The following is a 22,821-nucleotide window of genomic DNA, read 5'->3' on the forward strand; positions in this document are numbered from 1 at the left end:
GCCCCATTGAGATCTTGGGGGTTCTTGCCCACTTATGGCTATCTCCCAAAAGATATGTAGCAGGCTTTTCAAAGGAGAGAGGTTCTTCAACTACACGTATCATTTATCAAGAAAACAGAATTTAGGTTCAATTTGTATCAGCTCTAATGCAACTAAGCAAGATGTTCAGGAGTACAAGTAATTTCAAAAAAATTACTTATTGGACAATCTCAAGTCAGGGATGCCATCTTGTTAAAACAAGTTCCCTTAAAATTCTATTTCTTAACCTCTCCTTCTCTAAACTTGCAAAAAAAAAATAGACCAGTTTAAAACGATCCTTTGGCCCACAACCTATTGATCCAATGTAAGCATTAACCCAAAGGTTTTGAAAGCAGTTAAGAATCTCTAACCTTTAATGGGCCCTTTGCTTTAAGCACTGCTCCCTACAATCATTACCTGATAGATTCTTAATGACACAACTGGTTGCTCCATGGAGATCAGCGTGGACGTAAATGTCACCTTATATGGAAGAAACAGGAAAGAGCAATTACGATGATAGAACAAAAATATGCACCGATAGAAGTTATGTATTTTCTGGCTTAGTTGTTAAGAAGATATACTGTAACACAAAAGGTAAAGGTAAAGGTAAAGGTTCCCCCGCACACGCGTGCTAGTCGTTTCCGACTCTAGGGGCCGGTGCTCATCTCCGTTTCAAAGCCGAAGAGCCAGCGCTTGTCCGAGGACGTCTCCGTGGTCATGTGGCCGGCATGACTAGACGCCAAAGGCGCACGGAACGCTGTTACCTTCCCACCGTAGTGGTCCCTATTTTTCTACTCGCATTTTTACGTGCTTTCGAACTGCTAGGTTGGCAGAAGCTGGGACGAGTAACAGGCGCTCACTCTGTTACGCGGCACTCGGGATTCGACCCGCCAAACTACCGACCTTCTGATCGACAAGCTCAGCGTCCTAACCCACTGAGCCACCGCGTCCCTTTGTAACACAAAAGGGATTACATAATCATTCTCCAGTCTATGAAAATATTATTCAAAGTTGCATTGCTGTTGAAATGGCTCATCAGTAACCCCATCCGGAATGCCACATTTAGCAGAAAATCACACAGTATTAGTAATACGGCTATAAACTACCGTAATCAGGGCTACTTTTTCAATGGCTTTACATTTGCACTTCACATATATTTTGTTTTTTGCTTGTTCTCTAGACTGTAACAAATAATATGTACTGAACAAGGCATGATCAACATCTAACGGCATTAACAACGCATCAAGCTGATATCATACAGAACAATGTCAGAGCTGAATTCAACACGCTTTTAATGAATACTTAAACATCACATAGGATTCTATTCAATGTTAAATACATTTAGCAGTATTCTGGATTAATGTGAAACAAGTCACTCACCTGGCTTTAAGTATCGCTTGACAATTATTTCATTTTGTTGTTGGTCTCTTCCAGCTATAACAAGGTAATTTTCAGAGCTAATGAACCACAGGAATTTCTCAAACCTGTCACAATAATCAAGTCAAAACAAAATATTGATATAAGTAATTCTCGGAACCTCTTGACTCTTAGGAATATTTAGTCCACCATTTACTAACCTCAATTTCCCACTCAGATGAAAATGTGATACAAAAGGATTGCTGCAGAATTGTATTTCAGGAACTCTAAACTCTGTCTGCATTGAGTCCTGTTTTTTGCAGAAATGCAAGACAATTGCAAAGTGAAAAAAATCTAGAAAAATAGCAGCAACCTTCTCTAATGTAGGATTCTACTTCTTCCCAACTGACTGTACTTTATTTACAAAATATATTAATTTCTGGGAGCAGTGTCAGCAATCATTCATCATTGGAATAGTTTTAAAATATTGATAAGTAGTTTATCATAATTGAAAGAATCCACAATTTAAACCCATATTTTAAAAACATTCATATGTTAAAGAATCAAGATATAGGAATAGTAGTAGAAAGTTTCTATTTTCTAGCTCACTGAGTGATTTTGGGCCAGTCACTTTCTTACAGTCCAATGTAACTCAGACAGTTTTATTGTAAGGGGGGGAGGAGAGAGTATACATATACCCCCTTGAGCTTCTGAATGAAAGACAAAATATAAATTACACAGAAATAATATCAGAGGAACGTGTACATATGAACACAAGTGGCACTTTTTAAAAGTGCTTTAAATGATAGCTATGGGATCAATCTATCTAAAACATCTCCAATTTATATCCTTCAAAAGTTTTGGGACTATAACTAGTCATGCTGGCTGTCAATCTTTTGAGCTAATAGACATCAAGTTAAGAAACTTTGTTCTAAAATATAGCAAAGGAAGGAAAATGCTCAATTCATCCTCTGGCCAAAAAAAATAAAACAGAAGTTGTGATTACTGTACTTTCTCTGTACTAGGCACATACCCATAGCCTCCAAAGTCCTAGAACAAGACAATATTCAGGGGGTGCAAAAACTTGGCTTTTCAAAATTATAGTACACATGCATAATTTGTTGCCGTTATTTCGAAATTTGTAAGGGGTGCGAGAATATATCAGAAGCATACTATGGGTGTTGGGTAAAGAAAGGTTTGGGAGTGGCTGTCCTAGAACAAGGGTGTATAACTTCCTTCAGCCTGAGGAACCTTAGCAATAGTACAGCATATCGAGAACTATACTTCAAAACTACGTAGGGCCAAATCCTGTTTCCCAGGAAGCAGGTGCAGGAATTTTAAGGGATGAGTGGATACCTTAAATATCTGCGAGATTTTAAAACACCCGTTTTGCTTCTTATTATTGCCAATCCTATCAAATATAAACAAACGTTGCGCCCAACCAATCAAGGCAGGGCTCTGTGGACTTCAAAAGTGATGTCTGCACCCTTGCATTAGTATCATACGTTCTAGAACAGGGGTCTTCAAACTCGGCCCTTTTATGACTCATGGACTTCAACTCCCAGAATTCCTCAGCCAGCATGCCTGGCTGAGGAATTCTGGGAGTTGAAGTCCATGAGTCATAAAAGGGCCGAGTTTGAAGACCCCTGTTCTAGAATAACTGAATACTCAGTCAATGCTGTGTCGCATCTGTTTTCAACTCCCTATTTTCTCCCTCAAAAAAGTAAGGTACTCAGTGGGGTGCTTGCTTATTCCCATTGCAGGAAACTCACCAGTAAACCTTTCTAGCCTTCTGAATGGTAGTAACTGTTTGGACTTCTTTCAGTGTTTGCTTGGTCTTCTTTTCTGCTGATTTGAAAGCCTGTATAGATGAACAAAAAGGGAGGCGGTGGCTCACTGGGTTAGGATGCTGAGCTTGTCGATCAGAAGGTCGGCAGTTTGGCGGGTTGAATCCCGAGTGCCGCGTAGCAGAGTGAGCACCTGTTACTCGTCCCAGCTTCTGCCAACCTAGCAGTTCGAAAGCACGTAAAAATGCAAGTAGAAAAATAGGGACCACTACGGTGGGAAGGTAACAGCGTTCCGTGCGCCTTTGGCGTCTAGTCATGCCGGCCACATGACCACGGAAGAGGTCCTCGGACAAGCGCTGGCTCTTCGGCTTTGAAACGGAGATGAGCACCGGCCCCTAGAGTTTGAAACGACTAGCACGCATGTTTGGGGGAACCTTTACCTTTACTTTTATAGATGAACAAAACAAAACCATCCACCAGTTCTTCTTTTAAAGAAACAATTCAGTCTACACCCAGGAAACACGAATCAAACAAAGCTGTCCCAAAATAGCCAGCTCTTCCTAGATACCGATGTATTCTTCTTCTACTAACTGCAATCCAGGTTATTTTTCTGAATTTCCTTACACCCTAACGCTGCTACATTTATGGTACTTTTGATCACCTTTCTCAGTCTGCCTATATTTTAGTACAAGCTCTCATCTTGCATGACTTATATCTAGAATTTGTAACACGCTGTCTTATGGGCATCTACGAATCCACTAACACTTCTATCAGCCCTGTTAATTAATTTCTAATGCTCATGTGATTAACAAAGTTGCATATTGGAAAACAAACGAAAAGCCTCCGGCATTATCTTTACTTCCAAGGCAATCCCTTGACTCCAAAAGGGCTCAAAAGTATGCCACATGAAAAAAAATGAGAACTAGTTTCAGGTCAGTGCTCTGTTTAAAAATGTGCCCATTTGCTCAGAAAATAAAACCACAAAGATAAAATGGGAAATGGAAGACTTTATCTTGGAAGGCTAGTGAATAAAGGTGGAGCATTTTCACTCATAGGCCTTCTGGTAAAGGAGTATTTGATGATGGGCCACACTTACTGCAATAGCAACCCGCCAAATGCACCCACCAGTCAAGCAAGTGTAGATATTCCTGGCTGAACCCAAGTTAAAACACTAAACCTCTTGATTTTAACCACTGCTTGACAGTAGTTCCAGATTTGAAAAGGGAACCTAATTATTTTGCAAAGCCATCTCCTTCAGCCTGATTAATGTGCCACTACATATAAATGGTGCAGCTGATTAAATCAAAGGCACAGAGCTTCAGGAAAACTGAAATTATATCAGTCTGAGTAGAGATTACTAAGACTGCTGTTCTAATTTCTTTTTCCGTAAGTAATGAAAGCAAGAAAGCCACAAATGTACCTTTTCGGCTGCTTCCACGGTTTTCTGGGTTTTTCTGGCTGCATGTCTCTTGTGATCATAGTATCTGAAAAACATAAAAGCATGTCATGTCTCTAGGCCAACCCTCTCCCCATTAAGAGCACATTTCAATGTAGATGCAAGATATCATATTTGCCCATCCTGCATGATTTGATTGACATTCATTGGGAAGAAAATAGTGGATTTAAATAGAAAGCTAACTGTGGCCTCACTTTAATCCTTGAACCAATCTGTCCAAAAGGCCCCACTTTTAAAGGTATGCCAGCCAATTCTTACCCTTTTCTTACTTTTTGGCATTTGCGTAAGCTGACAAGCTGAGATCCACATCCACCAGCATAGGGTGATTCTTCAGAGGCTTCTGGAGTTGTTGGCCTTTCTTCTTCTTTTTCTTCCCCTTTGATTCTTCTACTTTAGGTTTTTCCTCCTCTTCATCTTCTTCCTCTTCTGAGATCACATACGGATTTCTAATCCAGCAAAAAAATAAATAAATCATGTTTTGCTGACCAGAAGCATCTCTTCTAATAATAATTTTTTAAAAAATTAATGTATTTCATATTCAGGAGGATAACTGAGTACCGTATATACTTGAGTATAAGCCGACTCGAGTATAAGCCGAGACCCCCAATTTCACCCCCCAAAACTGGAAAAAGTTATTGACTCGAGTATAAGCTGATCCGCCGTTCTGCAAGCCTCCGCCACCGGCGGAGGCTGGATCCGCGCTCTGCAAGCCTCTGCCGCCAGCAGAGGCTCGATCCGCCATTTTGCAAGCCTGAATACACAGGAATACCCTGTGTGGCCGCGGCTCTCGGGGAAGCCCTGGCTGTCCGCTTCCTCGCTCCACGCTGCCATTCGGGGCCCGCGCGTTCCCCGGGCAAATCGCGGCGCCCAGCAGGCGAGGAAACACGCCCGCTCCAGTCGCCCCCCCTTCCCTCAGGAGACGCGAAGCAAGTGACCGCCCGGAGCTTACCGAGGACTTGCGCGCGGCGACGTTTGGGGAGGTTTGGGCACCTCCCCAAACGTCGGCAGGTCTCCGGACCTCCGCGCCCTGCCTGCCTGCTTCTTTCCGCTGCGGAAAGAAGCAGGCAGGCAGGGCGCGGAGGTCCGGAGACCTGCCGACGTTTGGGGAGGTTTGGGGAGGCGCGCACCTCCCCAAACCTCCCCAAACTTCGGCAGGTCTCCGGACGGCGGTGGCTTGGGAGAGGTGCGCGCGATCCCGGAAGCACCAAAGCCTCGGCCGCGCACAAGTCCTCGGTAAGTTTTTTTGTTGACTGGAGTATAAGCCGAAGTGGAATTTTTCAGCCCAAAAAGTGGGCTGAAAAATTCGGCTTATACTCAAGTATATACGGTATATTTGATCGCAATTTTTCATTCTGGTTCTGTTCTACGTTCCTGAAGATATACAGTAAAAATCTGCATGGTTAGCACAAGTTAATGATGGGGTTTTGGGGGGCCTGGGTTTGATTTTGTCTTGACCTTTTATTTCCATGTAGCTTCAAAAGTTTGAAAGTTAACACAGCCATTGTCAGAGTGGTGAGTTCTACAACTATAATTTCAATTTAACAATCATCTATTCCTGATCTTGAAATTGCTAGGCTACATCTCCCAAGATCCTTAAGGTATGATCATTCTAACTGATCTTGATGAGAACTGAAGCCTGATATCTGGATGTCAACAGATTCCCTTCCATTATATTAAAATACAATATTGCCTTGATAGGCAAATCCTAGTTCCATTTTGAGGGACGCGGTGGCTCAGTGGGTTAGGATGCTGAGCTTGTCGATCAGAAGGTCGGCAGTTTGGCGGGTCGAATCCCGAGTGCCGCGTAACAGAGTGAGCGCCTGTTACTCGTCCCAGCTTCTGCCAACCTAGCAGTTTGAAAGCACATAAAAATGCAAGTAGAAAAATAGGGACCACTACGGTGGGAAGGTAACAGCGTTCCATGCGCCTTTGGCGTCTAGTCATGCTGGCCACATGACCACAGACGTCCTCGGATAAACGCTGGCTCTTCAGCTTTGAAACAGAGATGAGCACCGGCCCCTAGAGTTGGAAACGACTAGCACGCATGTGCAGGGGAACCTTTACCTAACATTTTGGGGCCTTCCTCTCATCTGCTTGGTAACTTACTTTAGGAGCATTGTGATATGGTTTGTCTGCAGCTTCAGTTCTTTGATGGCACTTGCCACTGGATCTCCTTGGGCCTGGGCTTCCTTGACAATGACTCCAATCTCTGTCCAATCAATCTGGTTGGCTAAGGCACTGCGGACCACCTGGATGGCTCGATCAACTATCTCCAGGTTCATTTCCACAAGCTCACCTTTCACCTTGTCAATTTCCTTTGGAAAGTAAAGGAGACAGTGCCGCTGTTGAGTCATTGCTTTTCCTTTTATCACGAAGAACTCGCTAAAGACTTCAGAGCTGAATGGGCTGAGAGTCAGTGTCTGGATGTTAGTTGTGTTATGAGTATTGTGCTACAGGAACACGAGTTTTCAAGAACTGGTAGAACACCACTGTTCAAAAATAACTAGAGGACTGAAATAACAAATTATGAGATTTAAAAGGGGAAAATTCAGGGGGGGAAAAAGAGTCAGGTATTGCAAGAGCAAAAAAAATGATTTAGTTTATCTGGAAATATAAAATGGCTATGCCCGTTTTAATAAACTGAGAAATGGATGTAGTCCTGATCACAAATGATCCTTTGTGAAAAATAGGCTGTCCCTAAATCAAGGTTAAGTCTGGCAGATTTATTGATTACAATCCTCATTCACAAAATTCTTAGTGGTTTACAATCTGCAGAGATATTTAGCTGTCTACTGTAGAAAGCCACTATGCATGACTACATAGTCATTCTAACAGTTCTGAGGGAAAGCTGTGTGTTTGTCTAAGTGTATATACAAACATGACAGAAACACACAAAAGAGATGTACACCCTGATCTTCTTCCAAATATCTGAAGCTGAAGCCACAGTAAACTGCTCATTTAGCCCAGCATTTCCACTCCAGCAAGCATTACCTTTCAGTATGAACACATTATTTTACCAAAATTAGGCTAGAATTCCTTGAATGGGAAGCACAAACTGAGATTGTGCAATAATGCTGTCTTCCATTGGACTTAAAGGAACTGATGTTTCTACCTGAGCTTGATGAAGAGCTTCTAATCGGTATTCGTGGTCCTTCCGCACATTTTCCAGCTTTTTCAGTGCTTGTTTTTCCTTTCAAGAAAAAGCACAGAGGTGGGAGAAGAAACATACTCATTTGAGCCTTCTCCTAACATAGGCAGAGGAAGTAAATCGTAAAAGGAAAAGAACTGAAGGCAATGGCAACATTTGAAAACAGGGCAAAAAGCAATGTTAGTTTATTTTAAATTCTGGATTTGGGAAAAGTGTAGCATAGGTCTCTCTTTCTCCATCTTAACACACCCTCCACCTCCCTGTATACTGAATGAATGAATGAATGAATGAATGAATGAATGAATGCACACACACACACACACACACACACACACACACAGAGTGATGGAAGAAATTTTTTGATCCCCTGCTGATTTTGTACATTTGCCCAGTGACAAAGAAATGATCAGTCTATAATTTTAATGATAGGTTTATTTTAACAGTGAGAGACAGAATAACAACACAAAAATCCAGAAAAACGCATTGCAAAAAAGTTATAAATTGATTTGCATTTTAATGTGAAATAAGTATTTGATGCCCTATCAATCAGCAAGATTTCTAGCGCCCAGGTATCTTTTATACAGGTAATGATCTGAGATTAGGAGCACTATCTTAAAGGGAATCAATCAGATTCCAAACTCTCCACCATGGCCAAGACCAAAGAGCTGTCCAAGGATGTCAGGGACAAGATTGTAGACCTATACAAGGCTGGAATCGGCTACAAGACTATCTCCAAGTAGCTTGGTGAGAAGATGACAACAGTTGGTGCGATTATTCACAAATGGAAGAAACACAAAATAACTGTCAATCTCCCTTGGTCTGGGGCTCCATGCAAGATCTCAGCTCATGGAGTTTCAATGATCATGAGAATGATGAGGAATCAGAAGTACACGGGAGGATCTGTCAATTATCTCAAGGCAGCTGGGACCATAGTCACCAAGAAAACAATTGGTAACATACTACGCAGTGAAGGACTGAAATCCTGTAGCACCTGCAAGGTCCCCCTGCTCAAGAAAGGACATGTCCAGTCTGACATTTGCCAATGAACATCTGAATGATTCAGAGGAGAACTGGGTGAAAGTGTTGTGGTCAAAATCGAGCTCTCTGGCATCAACTCAACTCGCTGTGTTTGGAGAAGGAGGAATGCTGCCTATGACCTCAAGAACACCATCCCCACCGTCAAACATGGAGGTGGAAACATTATGCTTTAGGGGTATTTTTCTGCTAAGGGGACAGGACAACTTCACTGTATCAAAGGGACGATGGATGGGGTCATGTACCATCAAATCCCGGGTGACAAACTCCTTCCCTCAGCCAGGGCATTGAAAATGGGTTGCGGATGGGTATTCCAGCATGGCAATGACCCAAAACACACGGCCAAAACAACAAAGGAGTGGCTCAAGAAGAAGCATATTAAGGTCCTGGAGTAACTACAGGAAACATCTGATCTCTGTGATTGCCAACAAGGGTTTTGCCACCAAGTACTGAGTCATGTTTTGCGAAGGGTCAAATACTTATTTCACTCATTAAAATGCAAATCAATTTGTAACTTTTTTGAAATGCACTTTACTGGATTTTTTTTTGTTATTCTGTCTCTCACTGTTAAAATAAACCTACTATTAAAACTATAGACTGATCATTTCTTTGTCAGTGGGCAAACATACCAAATCACACATACGCACTTTAAATCAATAGAGTAATGAAAACAAAGGAGAGGAAATCATAGAAAAAAATGACAGAATGACCATCTTTATGAGATTTAATGGTCAATATGTATCAACAATAATTAAGATAATGTTAGACACAAGGACTCATAATACTTTTTGAGATAGGAAAACTCTTGAGCAGTGTAGAAAGAATAAAAAAACACTAGGTAATGCTCAGTCTTAGCAGAGCTTCATCTGAGTGACTTAAACTTTTCAGGTGGAGTAATGCTAAGGACACAATGAAAAAGCAGAGAGGAAAATTCAAAGGTAAAAGAACAAGAAGGAAAATATATAGAGAGAGGTTAAACCTGTTGTTTTCTAAAAAACCAAAACAGCCATGAGTTAAAAAAAAAGGGGGGGGGATGTGAATTTTTCTCTTAAATCTATAGAAGAATTAACAGAGAAAATATGTAGGAATATAAAATTTCCATAATAACTTAGGATCAGTAAAGCAGTTTCCAAGTTGTTCAACCTAGCAAATTAGCTGTTATTGGTAACCATTCTGGCCTAATGATGAAACAAAGTTTCATCATTGCTTCTGTGGACAAGCCAGAACTTTCCTTATTGGCTAGATTATAATTCTTCCCAGGTGAACAAGCGTGCCCATTTTTCAGCAAAACAAAGTTCAAGATTTTAACTTTTTCACAAGATGAGTACCTGTTGCAATGCCTTTAAGTCTATCTTCTGGCTTTCCAGCTTAGAGTAAAATTCATCCACTGCCTTCCAAACCATAAAGAAATACAAAATATAACAAGAAAAATGGAAGTTAGAATATTTCTGCACCCACCGGTACTCCTTACTTAGATCTACTTCAAATGTCCACTTGAAAATTTGCAAAACCAATTTCAAGCACAAAATTTGCCTCAGTAACGCCACTTTTTTGTGCAGATTTCATTCTGGTCACTTTTGCCACAAACGTTATCTACCCACAAAAACCGAGTAACATTCTCTCAAGATCAGTAATTCAAAACCTTAATGTTCTCCTCAAATGTTCAAGAAGATAACCAGATGATTCTCATTAAACAAATACAAGGAAGAATCCTTCTTCAGTGTATAGTAATTAATTACATTTCCAGCCCTTGATATGAAAAAAATGACATATAACATCCAGAACCGAGCATAGCACTGTACCTTGTTGAAAGATTCAAATTCCACATAGGGACATTTTGAGTGTTGCGAAAACAAGAAAGGGTGAAATTCCTCATACCTGAAAGAAATGTTTTGCATTAGTGTGTGTTTGCTGACCACTACGACATACAGTGGGACAAAAAAGTATTTAGTCAGCCACCAATTGTGCAAGTTCTCCCACTTCAAAAGATGAGAGAGGCCTGTAATTTTCATCATAGGCATACCTCAACTATGAGAGACAAAATGGGGGGAAAGAATCCAGGAAATCACATTGTAGGATTTCTAATGAATTAATTCGTACATTCCTCGGTAAAATAAGTATTTGGTCACCTACAAAGAAGCAAGATTTCTGGCTCTCACAGACCTGTAACTTCTTCTTTAAGAGGCTCCTCTGTCCTCCACTCGTTACCTGTATGAATGGCACCTGGTTGAACTTGTTATCAGTATAAAAGACACCAGTCCACAACCTCAAACAGTCACACTCCAAACTCCACTATGGCCAAGACCAAAGAGCTGTCGAAGGACACCAGAAACAAAATTGTAGACCTGCACCATGCTGGGAAGACTGAATTTGCAATAGGCAAGCAGCTTGGTGTGAAGAAATCAACTGTGGGAGCAATTATTAGAAAATGGAAGACATACAAGACCACCGATAATCTCCCTCGTTCTGGGGCTCCACTCAAGATCTCACCCCGTGGGGTCAAAATGATCACAAGAACGGTAGGCAAAAATCCCAGAACCACACGGGGGGACCTAGTGAATGACCTGCAGAGAGCTGGGACCAAAGTAACAAAGGCTACCATCAGTAACACACTACGCCGCCAGGGACTCAAATCCTGCAATGCCAGACGTGTCCCCCTGCTTAAGCCAGTACATATCCGGGCCCGTCTGAAGTTTGCTAGAGAGCATTTGGATGATCCAGAACAGGATTGGGAGAATGTCATATGGTCAGATGAAACCAAAGTAGAACTTTTTGGTTAAAAACTCCACTCGTCGTGTTTGGAGGAGAAAGAATGCTGAGTTGCATCCAAAGAACACCATACCTACTGTGAAGCATGGGGGTGGAAACATCATGCTTTGGGGCTGTTTTTCTGCAAAGGGACCAGGACAACTGATCCGTGTAAAGGAAAGAATGAATGGGGCCAAGTATCGTGAGATTTTGAGTAAAAACCTCCTTCCATCAGCAAGGGCATTGAAGATGAAACGTGGCTGGGTCTTTCAGCATGACAATGATCCCAAACACACCGCCCGGGCAACGAAGGAGTGGCTTCGTAAGAAGCATTTCAAGGTCCTGGAGTGGCCTAGCCATTCTCCAGATCTCAACCCCATAGAAAACCTTTGGAGGGAGTTGAAAGTCCGTGTTGCCCAGCGACAGCCCCAAAACATCACTGCTCTAGAGGAGATCTGCATGGAGGAATGGGCCAAAATACCAGCAACAGTGTGTGCAAACCTTGTGAAGACTTACAGAAAACGTTTGACCTCTGTCATTGTCGACAAAGTATTGAGATGAACTTTTGTTATTGACCAAATATTTATTTTCCACCATAATTTGCAAATAAATTCGTTAGAAATCCTACAATGTGATTTACTGGATTCTTTCCCCCCATTTTGTCTCTCATAGTTGAGGTATACCTATGATGAAAATTACAGGCCTCTCTCATCTTTTTAAGTGGGAGAACTTGCACAATTGGTGGCTGACTAAATACTTTTTTGTCCCACTGTAGCACAGTCACAAAAACCACTTCTCCCAAAATACATACGTGAGGATTTCTTCAGGAGACTTGTTTGGTTCCAGACTTGGTTTTTTCTCCCTTTTTTGGATGATGTAGCCCTATTAAAAAGATGGAGGGAAAGGAAAATCCTTATGCACTACATCAGGGGTGTCAAACTCAATTTCATTGAGGGCCACATCAGCATTGTGGTTACCCTTGAGGGGCCAGGGTGGGCGTGGCCTACTGGGTGGGTGTGGCTGTATTTCAGCATAGATGACCACCACAAAATTGTACACTGGCTTCCAGCTGGCCTGGGCCGGAGCCAAGGCAGTGAGGGCCGTTCCCTCACTGTTTCCAGGATGGCTTCACGGGCCACATGAAACCACTTCACGGGCCGGATCTGGCCCCCGGGCCTTGTGTTTGACATGTCTGCATTACATCTATTTTCTACTGCTGAAAATATAAGTATGTATTCTCTTCAGCCACTGCAGTTCTTTAGTTCAATTAATGAGAATCTCTGTTGCTGTTCTGTTTTACGGTTTGTTTGTTCTCTTTTTCCGTTAGCCACTCTGCATCCAGAGAGTATGCACTGAAATAAACATTAGAAATGTGGCCTCAAGGTAGTAAGCACTAAGCCAGAATTTCTTGGGAAAAGAATTAAGAAATGGCACGAAGCAACAGAAAACATGTAATTCCTCTGCATATTTGTTACAGCATCTGTGGTATTGAAGGCCAATTTTCGCTCTCCTTCACTTCCCAGCTTCTTTTCCTGATGTAGTATTTCCAACTGAACCCTCGGCAGCCTTGTTTCTTAACTAGAAAGACTCAAAAGTATAGCCTCCCCTTAGCAGTTGTGCTGCTACAAAGCTAGAAATGCTTTAAATACATTGAGTGCGCCAGGTATAAAAATCAAAGCATTTGCCCCCAAATTATAAACTACCTTGGCCTTAAAGTTCTCGGTTTCTTCCATGCAGTCTTCAGCTTTTTGTAAAGCGGCTAGTACCTTTTCAATATCTAGAAGAAGAAATAGATGTTGAAATACAAGAAAGGAGCCTTGGTGGAGCAGTGGGCTAATGCCTCCTTAAGTAACACCAGCTGCCTGCAATTAGTGCAGGTTCGCATCCCACCAGGCTCAAGGTTGACTCAGCCTTCCATCCTTCCGAGGTAGGTAAAATGAGGACCCAGCAATTAAGCTGACTTTGTAATAATGCCACTTGGGGGGTGTATGAAAGCCCTAATAAGCAGGCATATACATAGAATGAAGGCTATTGCTAAGCACATTGGTTTGTGCTTAAATTGTAAGCCGCCCTGAGTCTTCAGAGAAGGGTGGGATATAAATGGGATTAAAATAAAAATAAAAATAAATATACAAAATGGCACATTGCTGTGGCACAGTATATCCTCTGTATATTGGACTGTCAACAGCAGGCTGCCCCAAAAATTGCATGAATCCTTGATCAAGATTTTTTTAAAAAGGGAAACAAGTTTTTAAATAACTATTACATAATATTATAGTACACAGGAAATTATGCTAGACATAACACATGCCGACATTTCAATACCTACCTTTACTTTCTATCTGCTCTACTTTGATGCTGCCTGAAAGTCCTGCTTCTATAAGGCAATGTTCAATCAGAGTGATCCCATAAGCTGTATTTTTTTTTTGGGGGGGGGGGGGAAGGAAGATAACAGTTATAAAAAATAGGTAAAATCTGAGGAAGAAATGTGTGGCTTCTTCCCTATCATTTAGTGGGAATGCTATTTTCTAAGAGGGATGGTTTTTATTACTTTTAAAGATAAGTTTATAATGAGAATTCTCAAAATAGAATTGCAGAGTTTGATTTATACATATCTGTGATTTTATTCCCCCAAATAATGTATGATCAAATCACCTTGTAATTTTCTAAAACACAGAAGGAATTCATACTTACAAAGGTGGGGATTTAGGATTCTCTTTAGTTGATCTCCTTTAGGTGCACTTGTTATTAATTCTGTTAACCTATGGAAGGAGTGAAGAAATAATAAAAAAGAATAAATTCTGATAAAATACTGTAACATATACAATAAAATTAAGCAAGGAGTGTTTTCACTGCTCGGAAGGCACTGACCGTATTAAAAAATAGACTATTCAAATTATATCCAAATCTAGATAACGTACAGGAATCATTTATATAAGAGATCAAAAATAACTTTCCATACAACTACTATTGTAAAATACAGCCTCAAGACAAATACTCTTACTTCATGGATCTAATAAAGCAGACTCCTATGCATACATATGGATTCCACTGTTAATCTTTAATATGGCCCAAAATTCTTAATTCAGAAGTAGTTTCACTCTGTGTTCTTTAAAATATTTGCTTCCCCTTTTGTAATATGAGCTAATAAAACTTTGGATGAAAAAAATCCCAGGAGAACTAAATATTACACACTACTTCATAGTACTACATACTATTTCTCTCACTGCAAAGCATGAGGGCATCTTTACTTTTTGGGGGGCAAAAAGCCTTTGAAATACCCTTTTGAAAATGTACATTATTTTATCAAAATACTCATTAAGGCATTCCAAACACAAATTTCTGGAGGCAAAGATTTTTTATAATAAAATTAGAAGTACTACAAAAACCTTTAATACTACATACAATCAAAAATGCAAAATGAGAAAAAAAGATGTAAGCAAAAATTTCCTACCTCCAGCTACTAGGTCTCTTAAAACATGCAATTTATGTTTATCTCTTATAGCTTGATTTTGTCCCAATTGTAAGCTCTGTACAAAATATAATAATACCTTTCTAAACTGGGTAACGATGTTGCAGTTTTGACATGATCAACTGGATAATGTTCCCGCACTGCAAACTTGACATCATCTGCATCATCTGTGCGAAATCTCAGGATATTCAAAATGAGGTACTCGTGGTCAGTAAGAACAATATTGCCCTGCAAACAAATTTATAAGTTTGTCATTAAAATGCAGACCTGGACCTTTTTCCACAGAAGCTCAGATTTTGATCTATGTATTTTCTCATGCGCAAGCTAGAGGGGATGTTCAGGTAAAGTTTCTGGAATATTTCCAAAATACTATACCCCCCCTTTTTTTAGGAAGGCATGTGGGGGAAAGAGACCATCTCCAGGCCCCTGTCTCAGACATACTTTCTCTACTTACTCTGTCATAAAGCTCTATAATCAAATGATATGCTGCTTCATCACTCCCAAACTGAAAATCAACTATTCTGTCAATGCCAAGTTGCTTCACACTCACAAGCCTTCTGGTCTTTAAATGTTTGCGACACTGTTGATGAAAAGAGAACAAACAAGTCTGAAAACAACAACCGAGTTATGTGCATTCAATCAAAACAGAATTGGCACCCTTTCCTTATAATAAGAACATAAGAACATACATTTAGTATCCTGGAATATTTCAAAACTGTTCTAACATGGTACGGAGTAAATGGGATTTGTTTTTCCCATTAATTAATCAGAAAAAAGAAGAACAAGGAAAAAGTATGTGTATCTCATGCACATAAAGGTAAAGGTTCCCCTGCACATGCATGCTAGTCGTTTCCAACTCTAGGGGCCGGTGCTCATCTCCGTTTCAAAGCCAAAGAGCCAGCGCTTGTCCGAGGACGTCTCTGTGGTCATGTGGCCGGCATGACTAGACGCCAAAGGCGCACGGAACGCTGTTACCTTCCCACCGTAGTGGTCCCTATTTTTCTACTTGCATTTTTACGTGCTTTCGAACTGCTAGGTTAGCAGAAGCTGGGATGAGTAACAGGCTCTACGCGGCACTCGGGATTCAACCCGCCAAACTGCCGACCTTCTGGTCAACAAGCTCAGCGTCCTAACCCACTAACATATGTACATATATACAGTTTTCCACAAAAGTTACAGTAAAAGAAGATTGAATTTCATTATTTTATCCTTATCTACTTTTTATTACAAAGTTTCAATTTTCACTGAAATGCTTTGGATGAATTATAGGCTCACCCACAAATTATCTTGCTGCCCTTGGATGAGGAAAATAGTGTGCTTGCTATTAAATAAAATAAAATGGTTGTTAAGTGTCTGTCATATTAATATGAAAGACTCTGTTGCATTTGACAATGGGAAGCCAGCATAGTATTCTCTGTAATACAGGGCAAGTTTGGAATACAGATATTGCGACTCCCATCTTCCTTCAACATTGGTCATGCTGGCTACAACTGATAAAAGCTGGAAATAACTATCTCCAGAGGGCCACACACTGTCCACCCCTACTCTAGGAAATGGAATGGCCTGAACTCAGCTATGAACTCAGATGGCCAGTCTCACAACTCAGTTCATTTTAAGAAAGAATGTTAATACTCGCCTATTGAAGTTATACTCGGGGAAAGTGCGCAGTTCAGCAGCTGTGCATATACTTTGCATTTTGAAGGCCCCAGATTCAATCTCTAACATGCACAGACAAAATGATGAAATAATAACGATGGAAAAGATCCTTCCCTGCCTTAATCCAGAGACTGAGTAACTGAATCAGAATAGGACATTTTTTATGAGTTCATATTTTGTATAGTTAGAAATTATGAGGATGATGAGACCACAAACAATGTTTTATTTGTGAGCAAATGTACTCAACTAAACTTTATTGAACTAAATGGAAATACAGGTAGTCCTCGAAAGCCCAACATTTTTGTTCTCAAGTGAAATATTTGTTAAGTTAGTTTTGCCTTATTTTACAACATTTCTTGCCACAGTTGTTAAAATGAATCACTGAAATTGTTATGTTAGTAGCACGGTTGTTATGTGAATGTGGCTTCCCCATTGACTTTGCTTGTCAGGTCACAGAAGGTGATCATGTGTCCCCAGGTCACTGCAACCGTCATAAATATGAACCAGTTGCCAAGCATCTGAATTTTGATCACATGACCACAGGAATGCTGCAAAAATCGTAAGTGTGAAAAACAGTCATAAGTCTTATTTTTCAATCCCACTGTAACTTTGAACAGTCACTAAATGAACTGTGGTAAGTCGAGGACTGCCTGTATTCATCCTTCTGCTGTTGAAGTAAACTAGCAAAATTTCTAATTGAGTCAGAGAAAACTGCCTTTGTTGTTATTAATCTCGCAAAACACCATCTAAGTATCTGGTTATTAACCCTAAAACGAATTCTGCCAAGCAAACTGATACTTACAAAAGGAAAATCAACAATTACTAAAGAAACTCAGCTTACTTTCATTGCAAAACCAGATGGCATCATGTTTTTTGGCCACTCAAATTCTGTCATGTGAATCCTAATGCCAGATTCCAGAAGAAGTGTAGCCTTGAAGTCCGGCCTAAAAGACAACATGCAAAAAAAAAAAAATCTAACTGATACCACAGTTGTATTTTGTTTCTAGAATCCTAATATATATGTTAACTCTTATCAAAACTTCATTTTTCTTTTTCACCAAATTCAAAACCTTAATTTACACAACTGAATCGTAAGTAATATTAATCTATAAAATCTGCATATGCTAGTGACTTGAATGAACACCCAAAAGTGGCACACAAATTATTTGTGTCAGGTCTTAAAAAGATTATAAAGTATGCTAAAGGTAAAGGTAAAGGTTCCCCCGCACATGCGTGCTAGTCGTTTCCAACTCTAGGGGCCGGTGCTCATCTCCGTTTCAAAGCCGAAGAGCCAGCGCTTGTCCGAGGACGTCTCCATGGTCATGTGGCCGGCATGACTAGACGCCAAAGGCGCACGGAATGCTGTTACCTTCCCACCGTAGTGGTCCCTATTTTTCTACTTGCATTTTTACGTGCTTTCGAACTGGTAGGTTGGCAGAAGCTGGGACGAGTAACAGGCGCTCACTCTATTACGCGGCACTCAGGATTCGACCCGCCAAACTGCCGACCTTCTGATCAACAAGCTCAGCGTCCTAACCCACTGAGGCACCGCGTCCCTTTATAAAGTATGCTACAGCCCTAGATAATAGACATTGTGACAGATTTGCTTTAAAAAGGTCTCGCTAAAGCTTTCTCAAAAGTCAAATGTGTGATTTATTGTTAACTGCTAGTTTAAACATTGATTTTTTTTAAAAAAATGGTATAGCATGTTTATTTGCCAATTTTAAGATATTGAACACTGACATAAATATAAGCTGAATTACTGTTCAAACTTTTTAATTTGCAATATCTTTATATTTTTAAAAAACATTGTACATTGGCTTAAAAAAGCCACTTGGAGCGTAAGTCCTCAAAAGATGTACTGAGGGAGATGGGGACTTCAAAAATGTGAAAAATAAATAAGCACCAACAACAGAAATTACCATAAAACAAAAGAATTTTTGTTCTTACTTTTGGAATCGGATTAGGTATGTCTTATTATCCACATCATAAACATTGTTTACCCTCATTCCCAACAAGCTGTAAAAAGAAAAGAAAAAAATTATACATTCTATATATTTCTGATGAAATTATGGAAAAGAAAAAAAGTAATTTTTAATAAACTCTTTAGCAAATTATTACAAAAGACAGGTTGAGATGAGTTTTGCCCCATTTTACAACTTTTCTTGCCACATTTGTTAAGTGAATCACTGTAGCTGTTAAATTAGTAACATGGTTCTTAAGTGAATCTGGCTTCCCACTGACTTTGCTTGTCAGGTCACGAAAGACAATCACATGACCCGGGGACACTGAAACCTTCATAAATATGAATCAGTTGTCAAGCATCTGAATGTAAATCACATGACCATAGGGATGCTGCAATGGTCATAAGTGTGAAAATGGTCATAAGTCACTTTTTTCAGTGCCATGGTAACTTTGAACCGTCACTAAATGATTTAAGTCGAGGACTACCTGTATTCAGTTAGATTGCAGCATGGAAGAGACTTGGAAGGGAGACCACAAGGAAATCCCAGGGTTGTGAGCAAATCATGCCTAAGAAAGGTGATGACAAGCTACTTCCAAATTAGTGCAACAAAAACTATTTGAACATATCCATGAAATCACCAGGAATAAGCTCAAATTGAAGGAGACTTTACATCAACGCTATTATTTGCCTAATTTTAAGTAAGAGTTCTTACTTGAAGTTCTTACTAAGCAAATTAGCGACTCTGAATACAAATAAACTCTTCAGAGTAGGAGAAGGGACGCCTGAAACCATGGGGCACAGAGCGAACTTCCGCCAACAGCCATCAACCAATCAAAAACCGAGAACGGCTAGAAAGGCGGCCTGCATAAGCGACCACTTCCTTGGAAATTAGCGGGTGGGATAAGGGGGCGTGTCCCAAGGGGATTATTGGGCGGGGCTGCAGTCATCGGGGCGTGGCTTCGAAAGGCATCCGAAAGCCATACCTGTGGCGCACTTCTGCTATAACGGCCCTGATATCGACCGTGCTGAAACGGGACTTCATGGTGGACGGAAACGAGCCCCACTCCGTCTACTCGTCTTTCCTACAGTACTTTCCAGGCGCCCCTCCGACAGGAGGCCACCGGGCCACACGCCTGCGCGCCGGATCACTAAACTATGGCGAGACGGCGGGGCCAAACTCCTTTATTTCGCGGAAGAAGGCGGAGCCAAAAGAACTATCTTCTCTATACGGTTCTTTAAGGCTTTGGGATCTGGACTCTGAATAAGACCGTGAGTCCGTGTGTATTTGCGCGAGGTTTTGGGAGCTAGGAGCGCCGAAATTCAACTATTCAAGCAGCGACCTAGAAATCGGGAAGAGGTTTTTTTTCCTTACAAATCCTATGCCAGGGGTCTTCAAATTTGGCCCTTTTATGACTTGTGGACTTCAACTCCCAGAATTCCTCAGCCAGCTTTGCTGGCTGAGGAATTCTGGGAGTTGAAGTCCACAAGTCATAAAAGGGCCAAGTTTGAAGACCCCTGTCCTATGCAATGATTTGGGAAGAGAGTAGTACTGCATACTACTTTAGGCATCTTATATTATTGAATTTAAAATCGTGTTGTAGGTCACCTAACACTCGAAGAGATATTTTTTAAAACTTAGAATCCGTATTTTTATTCGGTTGCTTATTAGCACAAATGCTTATTAGCTCGCATTTTTAATTATTTTCTAATTTGGAGCTGAACATAAATGAAACGTGACTTCCAAAGGTTGGTAGGATGGGGAATCCAGAGTTCACATACCAGGTCCAGCTGCTGATCCTCTCAGTCTTCCATTATTAAAGGCTTGATAGGCAGGTCCATGTAGTCTTTTTGGAAATAATATTGAGGGCATATGTCATTTTCAAGATCAGTTACCCTTATTTTAAATACTTTTTTAATGGTATAATTCATAATCCTGCTGAGGCTGAAAGTAACTGTCCAAAATTCTGTTTTAAAGAAAAATCTTCATTGGGGTCCAGTCCAAGCTGGGAATAAACAAAATGGAGACTGCTTTAGAAAGAAGGTTGTAGTTTATTGAAGAGCATAGCCAAGCAGAAATGTGGCTCTGGGAAAGCTGACCACATGTAGCTGGGAATGGTGGGCGTTTATACTTTCTTGGGCTTTTGTGTTTGGAGTTGTTTCCTGTTCCTGTGGCATAAACTTTGACTTGAGCTTTTGAGCATGTCCTTTTGGTATTCTGATGGTGGTGGGTTAATTGTATTATGTCTTAAAGGTCATATCCTGCTTCCCTGGGGCTGTGGCTAATGGCTATGTCCTGTGTTGGATTTTTTTGGGTGAGGTTGTTGGTTGTAGGGATCTTTGTCTTTCTAATCCCATCAGCTCCAAGCTTCCTTGGTGCCAGTCTTTCTGAAAGGATTATCAAATCTGCATTTCTAAAAGCTGGCCTGCTTGGTTTCTGCTTTGGGGAGGGAGACTGGGGCTGTCTTTGCCTAAGATTTATCATTTTTCCTTTGGGGAAATATAATATTATGTCCTTTTTAATAACCTCCCAAAATATTTCCTTCTCTAGGAGGGTGGGTGGTGCTGACTTCCAACAGTTCCTCTTACATCATGATACATTTGTGCTTTCATATAACCTTCAGGCAGAACCCATGGCCAGGTTCAATATTTGGGACAGTAATAGGGTGCCTTCTTTAAAATTCTATTTATCTGAATGGCCATTTTTCTTTTGAGTAACCTGATAGCTATATTCTAGTGGGGAACAGAGTCAAAGGTCACAATCTAGATACTATTGCTGTGTAATACTAAAAATATTTAAAATGTGTATTGGACTGCTTTCAGGAATAATTAAATGTAGTATGGCTCTTAAAACAGCACCATCTTTTTTCAGGCAAACATGAAACTCTTAAAAGGTGCTGAAATAAATAACAGAAGAGCTGTACTTGTGCAAAGTCTGAACTACTTCCAAATAATTTTTGAAGTATACACACCTATATTAGATCTCATTTGGACTGCAATAGATATCTAATTCAGGAATTTGGTTTCGGTGATACAGGCAGTCTTCTATCTACAACCAGTTACTTAGCGAATAGAAATTAAGATTTCTAGGTATTTATGACTCAGCTCCAAGTGCTGCACGCATGCACACACACACACACTCATCTGATTGCATTTTTTGTGCACTTGGCAAAAGTGCACATATTTACAGTCATTTGCAACAACGAAGTTGACAAAATATTCCAGAAGAAGCCAAAAAAACAACCTTATTGTTGCCAAGAAAATAATACAAACATGTCCAATAAGTTACCAGGAGCCAAATTCAACTTGAAGGACATTTTATCTATTTTTTTCTTTGTTCTGCATTCAGAGGTTATAACTTGTCTGTAGACTCTGTATGAACTACATGGTTGTATCTGCAACCTGCTCTGCCATAGTATACTCTCCCTCAATCGGTTTATCAGCAGCATATTTAAAATAGTAAATAAAATATGTAACTTAAATATCCACAATGAGACACCAGTGATTTCAACAAGGCCTTTTGCTATCATTAGGAAGAAGGAAAAAAAGTGCAGTTTTAATCCAGCTCCTGATAATTACCTGCATATATCAATATTGCCTTCTAAAAAGTTTTTTTTTAATTGTTAATCAGACATACAATTCTAACAAAAAAATTCAGTTGGGTAGCTGCAACTCATGAAAGTTTATATGTTTTAATAACATATGTAAGTCAGAAAAGCTGCCACCCAATTCTTTAATTTTCTTTGTCACCATAGTTGTCCCAAAGATGCTTTTTTATGAGGCAACTCGTATTTTTTCTCTTTGAAGACGTTTTGCTTCTCATCCAAGAAGCTTCTTCAGCTCTGACTGGATCGTGGGGAATGGAAGGATTTATACTCCTTGCAGAAAGCTGGTCATTTGCATTCTTTTAGAGAGTTGTTGAGGTCACCTGGAGGTTTATCTGTGTCCTTAGGACCACCCAAGTAGTGCAAATGGATGTGGAGCCTTCTTGTAATTGTTGAAAGGTCTGTGTTATAGACTGGAGATAGATGATGTTATATCCCTCCTCTGTTGAGAGAGGGCAGTTCAATTTTGACATATGTGGCCTCTTTGACTACTCTTTCAAACTAGCAGTCCTTTCTGTTCAAAATATGGACTTTGCTGTCTTCGAAAGAGTGTCCTTTGTCTTTTAAATGCAGATGA

At 40.3% G+C, this 22,821-nt stretch overlaps 1 protein-coding gene across 1 annotated transcript in view; it reads right to left on the bottom strand.

Moving 5' to 3' along the window:
* NEMF (nuclear export mediator factor) overlaps positions 1-19,884 on the bottom strand; it is a 42,719-nt gene extending 22,835 nt beyond the window's left edge. The window contains exons 1-18 of the mRNA XM_081318051.1: positions 19,626-19,884; positions 18,627-18,695; positions 17,518-17,620; positions 15,475-15,600; positions 15,100-15,248; positions 14,243-14,310; positions 13,878-13,961; positions 13,252-13,325; positions 12,360-12,430; positions 10,603-10,678; positions 10,129-10,191; positions 7,730-7,807; positions 6,724-6,932; positions 4,887-5,063; positions 4,582-4,645; positions 3,147-3,235; positions 1,399-1,502; positions 436-498 (exon numbers count right to left, since the gene is read on the bottom strand). Of these exons, the coding sequence (XP_081174177.1) occupies positions 436-498; positions 1,399-1,502; positions 3,147-3,235; positions 4,582-4,645; positions 4,887-5,063; positions 6,724-6,932; positions 7,730-7,807; positions 10,129-10,191; positions 10,603-10,678; positions 12,360-12,430; positions 13,252-13,325; positions 13,878-13,961; positions 14,243-14,310; positions 15,100-15,248; positions 15,475-15,600; positions 17,518-17,620; positions 18,627-18,695; positions 19,626-19,684 (1,726 nt within the window). The 5' untranslated portion in view covers positions 19,685-19,884. The remainder of the gene's footprint in view (positions 1-435; positions 499-1,398; positions 1,503-3,146; positions 3,236-4,581; positions 4,646-4,886; positions 5,064-6,723; positions 6,933-7,729; positions 7,808-10,128; positions 10,192-10,602; positions 10,679-12,359; positions 12,431-13,251; positions 13,326-13,877; positions 13,962-14,242; positions 14,311-15,099; positions 15,249-15,474; positions 15,601-17,517; positions 17,621-18,626; positions 18,696-19,625) is intronic.
* Between the last annotated feature and the right edge of the window lie 2,937 nt (positions 19,885-22,821).

The sequence above is a fragment of the Vipera berus genome (assembly GCF_964194415.1).
Source record: "Vipera berus genome assembly, chromosome: 1".
NCBI lineage: Eukaryota > Metazoa > Chordata > Lepidosauria > Squamata > Viperidae > Vipera > Vipera berus.